The sequence below is a fragment of the Phaethon lepturus genome, unplaced genomic scaffold (assembly GCF_000687285.1).
Source record: "Phaethon lepturus isolate BGI_N335 unplaced genomic scaffold, ASM68728v1 scaffold52233, whole genome shotgun sequence".
NCBI classification, from domain to species: Eukaryota; Metazoa; Chordata; class Aves; order Phaethontiformes; family Phaethontidae; genus Phaethon; species Phaethon lepturus.
In genome coordinates, this window is record NW_010529323.1 from 1,187 (window position 1) to 13,126 (window position 11,940).

An 11,940-nucleotide genomic window follows, 5' to 3' on the forward strand; every position below is an offset into this window, starting at 1 on the left:
AGCACCAAGCAGCAGGGTCCCCCAGGGATGCAGAGGCTCCAGAGATTCAGGGCTCCCCAGGATTGTTCACGATGGCTCTAAAGGCTGCTACAAGAAACAGCATTTCCTCACCCTGCCAGCAGATGCATTAGGCATGAAGCAGCATGGGGACAAGTTTCTCTAGCACATTAAGGCACTTCAGCATCAATCCACTTCCTCTGCAGTCTGACTCATACCCACCCTCAGAATGCTATTTCAGGGGCATAAAAGACTTAAGGCTTCTGGGGTAACAGTGCCCAGGGGGAGCTTTTTGAGTCATCTTTTCACATTGCTTTATTCCCCAACTCCTGTCGGCTACTGAAAGACTCCAGCTGCATTTACCTGAGGAAAGCAGGTCCTGCTCCATGAATGGCTACACAAGCATCCAAGCCAGAAGTGTGCAGACAGCATCCGAAGAGCCTGTAGCACCTTGATGTAACCAGCAGTAGTATAACTGGCACACCTGCTTGCCTATGAAGTCCACAGAAACCCCCTGAACACTCCGATAATCCTCTGGTCTTACTAGTCACACAGGATCTGCACAGAGAATTTACAGAAAGACCAGGGCATACATTTCCTTTTAGTGATGATTTTAACCGTCACATTTGCATGTTCAGCATTTGACATGCCTGGAAGGCAATTCAGAATTCATCTCCCAGCATCAGAGACCACACCAGCTCCAGCAAACACAGCATAAACACATTCCACAAGATCAAAGCTACTGCAAAGCCTGACACTGAAGCCCTGAACGATTCCAGTTCGCCAGTCAGCAGCTAAACACTTCTGGCAGCAAAACCCCTGATTTCTCACGGATTGGAGAAGTCACACATCTGGTACCCGAGCAAAGAGATGGTAAAGTGCTGAATAGGTTTTGGGATGTAGGAGCTCTAGTCTCCCAAGGGTTTCAAGTCTTTATTTCCTGTTCTTACTTTGGGGAGTGTTCTTTACTGGGTGATGCAGTTGTCTCCCATGTCCTGAGCATATCTGTCAGATATTGCCGTCCTTAAGTCCTCCACCTCTTTGTGAAGCTGTTTTATCTCCACCAGTTTCTTTGCAAGTCCATCGGGGCTCAGCAAGTCATCCTTCTCCTTAGCAGAGTACTGCACAGCTGTGGAGTCAAGAGAAGGGAGTTACCTCACATGCAATTCTGACCAAGGATCACAATCATTTGCAAGTGAGCCAGCAAAAAACAATGCACATTTGCAAAAGGAGGTACTACTTAATATTTAGTTATTACAGCATGCACCTTCAGAACTAGGTAACCACAGTAAGAAGGTTAGAAACCCAGAAGATGAGAACCTTCCATGCTATATGCGAGTTATTTAATTCTGCCACAGCACAGGAACCAAAGGGTTTGCTCTGCCATCTCTCTGCATACTTACAGCGAATGCCCAGGAGCAAAGAGAGGTTGGGATCCTTGCCCTGAGCCCTCTGAGTGACAATGCTATAGACAGACTGCAAATCCTGCAGACAACTGGCCAGCTCGCTGTGCAACTCCTGGGCGAGGCGGGCCGTCTCAGCAGGCAGCGGCTGGGTTGTTAGCTCTGCCTGCCGGAGTCGCTCCTGAAGGGTCAGGTTCTTCTCAATGAGATCCTGGTTCTGCACTGAAAGCTGAACAAACGGATGCAGCAGGTTAGAGGTCATTTGGTACAGAACTAGCACACTTAAAGCAACTTAACTCCTCGATGATGATGGGAGCACCAAGGGCAGGAGGAGCTGGTTTCCATCAAGCCCTCCAGACTTTTTGCCAGCATCAGTCCTACAGGGTGTGAGCATTTGGCTTTCCTGGCTCAGACAGCAAGCCACAACACTGCACTGCCCCTGCTGAAGCATGACGCAAGAAAATAAGCTTCCAGGAGGTCGCTGCACCAGCTGCTCACCCCAACACTTATCATCCCTTCCCTCAAGGGCTGCCATTGTGCTTGGCTTCCTTCAGGCTTGAGAGTGGGGCTCAGCCTTGCCCTTCAGCCAGGGCTGTGACAGAGTTTGGACTCCAGCTCACAGCCTTGCTGCCCCCAGCTGGCAAGCTCAGCATCCTCCACCACAACCCACAGCCCCAGCTGAAGTTCCCAGGGCAGAAACTACTTTTCTCCTCCTGCTTTTGAGGAGAGGAGAGCTCCTTTCAGAGCACTGACTAGCAGGAAGCAGGAGAGGTGGTGCTGCTGACTGCAAACTAAGGGCCTTGCTAAAAGACAATCCATTGTTCATTCAACTGCTATGCTCAGGCACTCTAAACACTCCTGCTCTAACCTCTTTCACAGCGGTCCGGAGCTGCTGCAGTGCATTTTCTCTTCTCATCGCCTCCTCTTTCAGAGCTTGGCTTGTCCCCTCTTCCTGGGCTACCTGTTCTTCCAGGTTCTGGAAGAGACCATGGGAAAGTAGTAAGTCTAACTCGCTTCACAGCAGATTCTCAATTCTAGGTCCCTCTGCAGCCACTTCTCACCTTTACTTGCAAGGACAACTGCTCCATCTTCTTCTGCTGTTTGTCCACAATCTGGAATCAAAAGCAGAGGCATCAGAACTGGCCACACAGACTCAGTAGCACCACCAGGATTTCTCCTTCAGTAGGACAGCATCCTCTCTCCTCTTTCCTGTCCACTTACTGCTTTGATCATTGCCTCTGTTAGTAGTGGACTTAGATTCCCTGATGAAAGGCACCTGATAAAAGGCACCATTAGAAATATCAGCTAAAAACAGACTGGAGAAGTTGCATTCTTGTGGTTTTCCTCTCCCCTCTTCTGCCTTCTGCAACTTCTCTCCAGTGTTACTGTAGGGGTGCATGGTTATCACACCAAGAACAGCTTGTAAAACCCCCTCAGTTTGGAATTCCAGGAACTGCTGCTTCAGTGCAATTGTGACTGCCTATGACTGCAAAAATCCCCGATTTCATTTTAGTGCCTGGTGTGACTCAGGGGAAGGAAAAATGGGTGATTCCCAGCTGGCACAGCCTGTTACCTTCCTGAGACAGTCGCATTCTTTCTTCAGAGAGTCATTTTCTATTCTCTGTCTCTCCCCATCCTGGGCAGGGGGTCCTCTCTCTGCATTCTTTACATACTGCTGCACCTTGTCCTGCAAGCTGAAATTAGCAGAACACCATGGGAAAGGTGGGGTTATTTAGGGTGTTTCCCCTCACTGAACAGTATGAGAAGGCAAATGATTTTCCTATCAGATATCAGTGTTGCCCTGTTTACACCCCAGCTTGCAAACTGCCAGGGCGGTGAAGGAGGGAGTCCCTCTCCCCCGACACAGCCCTGCCCGTGATATTGGCACATTTGTAGGGACGCAACGATTGCAGATTACATAGGTCCGTTTAGCAAAGTGTTACAAGTTGAGAGCAGTAACCTGAGGACACAGACAAACCCAGGTGACAAAACAGAGGCCTCCTTTCTTTCATGCATGTAGTTCTGCTCCCACCCTCCACTGTTGGCATGCAGAATTTGAACACAGTGTCTTGGCAAGCACTCACATAATTGTCACAAACCCATGGTAACCTGGTTCTGACAGGTGGGACAGTGGCTGTGCTGAAGTACTTGTGCAGAGGTTACTTCAGTGCTAAGATGAAGCTTATTCTAATCCTCCTGATGTTTACCTGCGCACAGTGGAAAGAAGCTCCAGCTCCTTGTGTTTTTGGGTTTCTAGCTGCATCTCTTGCTCCCTGAAAGCAGACCGGACATCTCCAAGCTCTGTTTCTAGTGCCAGCACTGTTTCCTGCATAGCAGTACTCTTCAGTTCAGATTCCTTCAGCTGCAACAAAGACCATCACAAGACTAGAGCCCTCCCAGGGGTTTCACAACACACGCCATGTTTCAACTACATTCACAAGGCAGATTTTTACTACCTATGTGGCAATTCTCAGCTATAGCTCAGAACATTCCTCCTCCAAAAAGGCCAGACTACAATTTTACTTGGGCAGCTGCAAAGGGGATTATCTGTAGCTGTAGAAAAGCCACCTGAGCAAGTATGTGAAGAGCTATCATCACCACTCTGAGGAATTTTTACCTTCTGACTCTGTTTCTGGTGGTCCTCAAGGGTTGGTAGATCAGCCAGGTACCGTTCCAGGGTCTCAATTCTCTGTTGTCTCTCCCTGTTTTGTTCTGATTCTTTCTGGCATTTCTTTTTAAGATTATTAATGTGTTTGTCTCTTCCCTTTACCTGTGGGGATAGTTGTATACAAGTTTAGTTTATATAATTTCTTTTCCATTCTTCGGACCTCTGTAAGCCTACTCATTTACCTTTTTGTACAGCACTCCGCACCAAAATACAAGATCACCTTAAGTCAGCAGCATTTCTGCTCACTTAGCTAAAGACAAGCTTCTTCTCTGGTTAAAAGAGGAGGTACTGAAGTACTTCTAGCTGCAGGACGAAGGGCTTTTGCTTATAAACTGAAGTACTCCACAAGGAGATCAGAAAATATCTGCAATAACACACTGCAGAGAAAACTTTCATCTAGGCACTATGCTGACTTTTAGTTTCTCAAAGACACCTTTCCCATCTCTACAGCAATGGGATCATACCCTTTCTTCCTGTTTCTTTAATTCCTCTGCATGTTTCTGCATAGTTTCCTTCAGTGACTCCCGGATCAGCTTTGCATCCACCTCTGCAGCAGCCAGTTTTCTCTCCAATTCAATCTTTTCCTTACTGAGGGATTCAGTCTTCTCTGTGAACTGTGCTCGAAGAAACGTGTTCTCTCGCTGCAGCTCCTGCAAAGAGAGACAGCCTATGAATTCTGTTAGTTACAAACTGGCATTAAGCAGCTGCGTTGTCTCAGAGTTGTGTCCTCAGCCCTCCTAATTCCCCAACACCATTCAGTCCATCTTACATACTGCAGTATCTGAAATAACTTGTCAGTGCTGTCAGTCATTCGTGTCGCTAGCACAGCTTCTAAACAAACCGTAGTACTTCAGGGCTTGAAATCTCAGGAGTCACAGAAGACGTCAGAGATGACAGGTAATCGAGACCCCATACAGAGGATAATTTTACTCTGTATAGCCCTCCTACACAGGAAACACCTAACGAGAAGTGGTAGGGCCATTGGATTCAATACATATTTCTTACTGACACCCTGTTGCACCCAATTACCTGCATTCTCAACATGTAGACATCTCCATAGGGGGCTGGACAGCCAAGCAGGGCACTGTGAACCTGCAGTTCACTTTCCCGGACCTTCTGCTCCAACTGGGATATGTGTTGTCTTTGTCTGTAAAAAAACCCAAACAGGTAATACACTGTTTTCAGACATAGAGAACACCACAAACTGAACAGTACCACTACAACTCTAATGCTCCATACAGTGACAAGCAGAACAGAAAGACAACTCTGCAGCTCAGAACTGACCTGCAGAGAAATAATCTGAAAGATACCTATTTCAACTTTTTCACAATTGGTATTAACTTTTCTTCCCTCCCCTCAAAGCTTCCCTCCCTCAGCAATGATTATACACAGAACACACAAGCCTTGCACGTTTTGGAGGATCTAGCTTGGCTGCAGAGCTTATGAGTAAAATGAACAGACATCAGGGGACTCAAAATGAGTAAGCAGAAAGAGTATTTACAGTCCAAACGCTGAAGGTAGTTTTCACTAGGACTTACTTTTTCAAAAAGTCTCTTAATGATCTGGACCACTAGCGTTAGTTATTAGGAGTGTTGCTTGCCAGCCCCAAATCACAAAGAACAAATTTAAGATAAAGATCTTAAAGTGCTCCCAGAAAGTCCTCAAGCAAAAAAAGCAGTAGTTCTGATATTGCAAATAATCGTGATGTAAACAGAAATCTTTATCTCCTACAAAACACAGAAAACTATAACCAAAATTTATTTATTTGAACCCTTCTGGATCACCACCCTACTTCCAAGAGGAAGGGAAGGAGAGCTGTTCTCAAAGGTAATTATGTTGTTGTTTGCACCAAAAAAAGCTCAGTCAGGTAAAAGGGACTCAGATATAAGCTTTCCTTGGTACTTTCAAAATCTTCCCTTTCCAAAAGGAAATGCAGTGGAGTCCTTAAACCACACATCAGACTCCCACCTGTCAATGAGAAGCTCTTTCTCCTTGAGTAGGTTTTCATTGGAGTTCAGGATATTGATCCACTGGGCTGGATCAGGTGTAGGCAGCGAAGGAGAATACATCGAGGAATGGTGGCAGGCGCCTCCATTTTGTAACTGAAAGAAGAAACAAAATGAGGAGGGAGAGGTTTGTGCTTCACAGAGGTAATTGCAACATTGCTAGAGCTATTTTGCACACTGTGTGCTCATCTGCATGCCAGGACACAGCTATTTCAGTCTCCCTCGATGTCCAACAACAAGTAACTTTGCCCAAGCACAACTGGAGATAACAAATAATTTTAGATCCCTATGCTCACTCCCTGGAAACAATTTGTCGCCATTAGGGTACAGGTGGTGGGAGGTGATAAACTGTTTCCATCTAATAAAGTGCAGTTAGTTTTATGCAGCTTTTCAAAAAGAGTCTGTCTCCTAACTCTAGATACAGAACACAATTATTCTAGAAACTGTTAAGAGCTTCTTGGCATGCTTTTTCTTTGCAGTTTCTAGTGGACAGGGTATCTCACCTCTTGATCTGACTGTTCTGCGCAGTGCTGTAACATAATACAGGGCTGCTCTACATAAGCAGCAGGTCAAATGATACCTGTGACACCACATGTTGTAAAAACAGATCATTAAGAGACTTTCAGTGTAAGACAGGGAGAAGCATGAGGCATTTTCCCCCCCTTTCTTCTTAAGTTTGGGACAACAATTCATGACTAAAGAGACAGGAAGGGTTTCAAACTCCTACGTTCACACCAGCAGCTCCCTACCTGCATTTGTTCCACCTGCAGTCGCACCTTCTCCAGCTGTTGTTTCCAAGCACTGAGCTCACAGACCCTCTCATGCGGATGTAGTGTGCAGGCTTCTTGCATCCATGCTCGAGATGAAGGCGTTACAGGTTTCGAAAAGAAACTGTTGGCCTGCAGTCCTGTTGGCAACAGTCTGCTCCCGCTCGGCCACGTTCCATCCTGGGGCTCACAGGCTCCGTTAGCCCCTGCCGCTTGCTTACTCTCTGGCAGCACCTTATAGTGGTCCTTTCCTGCCTCAGCTGCCCCAGAATTTGGATTGAACCTCTGGAACCTGTGGAGAGGGTCAGCACACAAACTATCCTGAAAGAGAGACTGGTTAAGGGTACGCTCAATGGCAGGGGTGTCAAACTTCCAAGTATCTTCTGTTCTCATGTGATCAGAAACAGGATGCCAGGATTGCTCAAAGCCGTTTTCCCCTGAAGTCCTGTAGAGACGTGAGAGATCCCTGGGCGGCACCTGAGAAGACTTCCCAGCATTAAAATCTCCGTTTCTCATGAGCCCTGGGTGTTCACCAGCAGATCCTGGCACAGCAGTTTTTGAAGTACTCTGCGAACAGCTCTGGTCTCCTGCAGAGCACAGCTTGGAGGGTGAAGCACCCAGCGTAGAAGGCATAACATGGGCTGTTGGGATGGTCACTTGGGTTTTGATGGGCTGGAATGAGGAACCGTTACTGGAACTGCAAAAGTCTAGGGAAAGAAGAGTGATGCTTTCATTACAACCCTGAAAATATCCTTGACACAAAGAGCCATTTCTCTGCTGAACAACTTTTCCAAAATATTTTTTTAAAAGCAATTCTTTTCCCCCTAAACATGTCCTCCTAAACAGCAGCAGCAGCAAGACTAAGGCATATCTGCGTTCCCCCTCAGTACAAGTTTCAGGAGCCTGTTGACATTCTCCTACCACCATAAACCACAGGGAGAATCCAAGTTTAATTCAGCACACATTTTTTAAACCCTTGTTTTTAAGCTACTCTAGTATAATCTTAAATCAATAATGTTATCGTTCTATAGGTTTAGAAATCAAGTCCTTCAAATTGAATAAAAAGGCTGAAACTTACTCAGCTGAACACTGAGACCTTGATTCTGTTCTGCCCGTCCCACAGCTCAGCGACTCTGAACCGTAACCAAAGCTAACTGGAGCCTTCACTAAGCCCATGATGAGCTTCAAACATAGCTGAACACTAGATCACCGAGCAGTTGACCTTCGAACTCCTCCAGGACACTGCAGCAAAAGAGCTTTTTCCCAAGGCTAGAGTAATGGCTCTCGCCTTATTGCCACAGGAAATGAGATAGAGTTCAGCGCACACACCCCAACGTGAGCCTGTCCTGTCAGGCAGGCACCAAACCTGGCTACATGGAAATACAGGGTTATTCTTAGCAACTCTCAAATTTCAATACAGCAACAGCAAGAGCTGAGAAAGGCAAACAGTGAAGTGCCTGTTCCCATTCCTCATCTAGATACATTGTGTATTGCAGTAATTCCAGGTTTCTCCCAGATACACAAACTTGTTTTCTTCATGGGTTTGGCTAAAGGCCCATCCCCATATGATGCTTTTTCAGTCAAATGTCAGGACTGCAGGGTCAGCCTTACACCTGTTTGTAACCTCAAAGCACTGCTACAAGAAGGAATAAAAGGTTACAGTTTGAATAGGACCAAAACCAGATTCTGCAAACACCATCAACAAACAGCAGGAAAACTATCACAATAAAGGGAGAAGATCCTCTTCTCAAAAAATGAGCAAGAGGAGGAGAAAAATCTCCCAGACATTACTTGTCTGTGTCTAGGAACTCCAGAGAACACCATGCTACCAAGCCATCGCAAGCATGTCCACCTTGGCAAACAGAAGGGACAGTACAATTTCCTTTTACAGGCCCTAAATTTATACCCCAGTATCACTATCAGGAACTTAAGTTCTCTGACCAGCACGCCACGTGCGGATGCTGCAATCGGTTCCTTGTGTGCTAAGGGTCGTCACAACAACATTTCTGACTAACGTACTGAACGCCAGCGTACTTCAGCCAGCTGTCAGTGCCACAATTCAGCCTCAGCTCTCACAAACAAGGCTACAACATTACAAACATTCAGAAGGGCAATTTCCAAGACAGCCATCATTATCTCCCCTGCCCTCAGCATGCAACGGGATGTTTTATTATCCTGAGTGACAGACAGGACACTTAAACCTGTGTTCTAGTAATATTTCTAGCAATATTTTCACAAGCCAGACTTTTTCCAAAAAGCCTTTGTTTCAACTCACACATTATTAAGACCTATAGTTCATTCAAAAGGCTCAGGGCAGCTTGTGAAACACATGAATATGTGAAATGCATTGTCTTAAAGAACAACAGAAACTTCCTCACTGCTAAAAGAAGAATCAGTGAATCAATAGTATTGTGTCACTTTAACAGATGAAAACACAGGTGAAAAGGATTGCTGGGGCAAGGAATTTCACTGAACATGCCTCGGCTGAGAGCAAGGCTACAGCATACTTCAGCAAGAAGCACAGCTCTAACACCGAGGAGCCTTACGCACAAAGGCACATGGATCTGAAGTCTCTAGAGGCACATATAAATAATTTCTTTTAAAGAAAGATAAAACAAATCACAAAACAGACTTGCAGATAAGTCCCTTGTTCATCAGTATGAACCAGCAAATCACCAAGGTGGCTCTTTTAGTCAGTTAAAAGTGCTTACTACAGTTAGAGGATAACCAAACTAGCTTAGAGAAATAGCAAGTCCTTTAATCACTTGTTTATATTTCAGGCAGCATATCTGTGTACCGAGGCACTGGTTTTGAAATAGTCTCTAAACATCATTACAGATTCCGCTCTCCCCACGTTTTACATTCTAGGGTTCAGTAGTATCGGGCTAGTTAATGCATGTCGGTCTTCTAAGAAAACTTAAAGTCTTTGGCTGTTACTGTGTGATTCCATGCTGACTGTCACCTTCTGTGCTGTCTGAGCAGGAGGTCCCAATGCCCCCATCCCCGCTGTCGGCCACACTTGAACACCGACTGACACGGCTCTGGAACTTCACGGACAACATCGGTGTTTTCCAGTCAGTCTCCAAGAAATTACTCTTCTGACAGGTACTGGGATCTGGAGAGAAAAAACCAGGGATATTTGTGTTTTAGCCAACAGACTGAAAAGCCTTTTAATATACCTAAGCTATATTTAATTACCTGTGCTACCAAAACCCAAACCAATCCTTCCTTGACTCCCCGTATTGTTGCTAAAGAAATCTCTTTGCAAAAGGAAGTGGCAGCAAGCACAGGGAAGTCAAACAGTTTCAGCAGGAGACTAAAAATCAATCTTGTTATGGAAGTCAGAATGCAAAAGCAGTAAATTATATTCCTGTAAATAAATTTGGTGATATTACATCCAGCTGAGGCTCTAGTACTCAGACTAAAAAGAACAGCAGCATTGCCACACAGCAAAACTGGTTACATTAAAGATAACACTTTTGCATTAACTGTTAAGAACTCTTCCAGATTTATCAGTTATCACTCAAGAGATAGGTTCATTATCAAATGATTCTCTACCCTTGCATACTCAGGCAATTGTTTTATTTGGCAGGAATAAGACATTGTTTTTTTAATAAAAAGCTTTTGGTGAAGAAGTCTTCTCAGGGCCACGTATCTCCCCAGAGAAACTAAAAGAGGATCTGACAGCAGCAGGGCTTTAAAGAAAGGACTGTCCTTACCCAATGGATTGTTCTGCTGGAGCCTCAGGTCTGTATGTTTCTCAAGAGCAGCCATCTTATTTATCCAGTAACTACAGGGCAATAAATAAAAATCATATTTTAAGTCAGCACAAGCCAAATCCTGTTCCCACTAACCAAGCGAAGGGTACATACACATTGGCTACTCTTCATTCAGAGTAACCCAGTATTTCATATTTAATTAGCATCTCCTCCCAAGAGTGTCTCTGTTTCATCCCTGCAGCAACCGAGGCAATACTTAAAAAAACCCTTGCAGTTATTGTAAGTTTTCTTCATGCCTGAAAAATGAGAAGAGTTCCTGTTTGTAACATTCTTCAGGTATGCAGCAGTTCAGCAGTGCCTTTCAACTGGAGCATGTGTTATCCCCATCGTAGTTATTTATAGAGCATCAGTCACCATGGTACCTATACGCTGGCTTTGTGTCTACAGAGACTAAAAATTTCCCTTTAGAAGTCTTAAGTCTAAACCAGTTCATTTCTGCCCTCTGTGGAGGTCACTGAGCAACTACATGCAGAAATGCAGTCATTCAAAACTTAGCGCTGCTGGTCCATAAATGGCAATCATTATCTATCCAGAGCTTGGGTTTAATTTATCTGCTTATCCAAGTACTTCGGACAGTGAATTTCCTGCCTCTGATGATGCAGGGGTAATTTACAGCTCTCAGGCTTCACTGTGAAAATTCAAGGCCTCTGTCCACTCCATCAGTCAAACACTAAATCCTCGACTGCCAGCTCTTACAGATTTTTGCTTAACTGATTCAAAGAGCTCACAAAAACCCGTAATTCTTAGAAAGCATACTTATATACAGATTCTACAACATGGGATAGAATTGGAAATATAACAGGATAACAAAGCAGACGCTGCATTTTGCTCAGCAAAGAAATAAAACACTTCTAGCTAAATGGAGAGTTTACTATGTCTAATTTAGTTATGTTTCTGAAATCCCCCAGTTTAAATTTCAGTCTGCAGCACTGCAGTCAGGCAGTTGTAGCAGGGAAATTCGAGCGTGGGCTCTTGAAATAAAACAGAGAAAGCAAGCAAAGCATTCCCACCTCACTCAGCATCACCCTCTCCCACACAGCCCCTTCAGAGAGCACCCACACCGTCCTACAAATCGGCCCCCTCCAGCTGCGAAGGGGAGAACGTGGGAAGGGCGCGGTGGGTCAGGCAGAGAGGGGCAGCAGCGCTTCGCCCGATGGAGGGGGGAGAGCTTGGCGGGTACGTGGCGTGACCTGAAGCCAGGGTGCGGGGGGGCAACCCTTCGCCCCCCGGAAGGGGATGGGGAGAAGAGTGATGCGGGTGGGGAGAGGGGAAGGCGGTTTAACCCCGGGGGAGGGCTGGGGGGAGGAAAGGCGGAGTACC

The 11,940-nt window shown here is 45.5% G+C and overlaps 1 protein-coding gene across 1 annotated transcript; it reads right to left on the reverse strand.

Moving 5' to 3' along the window:
* Positions 1 to 591: 591 nt before the first annotated feature.
* CEP85 (centrosomal protein 85kDa) lies at positions 592 to 10,615 on the reverse strand. The gene is made up of 13 exons (XM_010283893.1): positions 10,561 to 10,615; positions 9,804 to 9,956; positions 6,824 to 7,548; positions 6,037 to 6,170; positions 5,098 to 5,215; positions 4,533 to 4,718; positions 4,018 to 4,170; positions 3,608 to 3,762; positions 2,974 to 3,094; positions 2,462 to 2,512; positions 2,269 to 2,376; positions 1,401 to 1,629; positions 592 to 1,126 (listed from the first exon to the last, which is right to left on the reverse strand). The coding sequence occupies exons 1-13, from the start codon at positions 10,613 to 10,615 to the stop codon at positions 963 to 965; spliced, it is 2,352 nt and encodes a 783-aa protein (XP_010282195.1). The 3' UTR covers positions 592 to 962.
* Between the last annotated feature and the right edge of the window lie 1,325 nt (positions 10,616 to 11,940).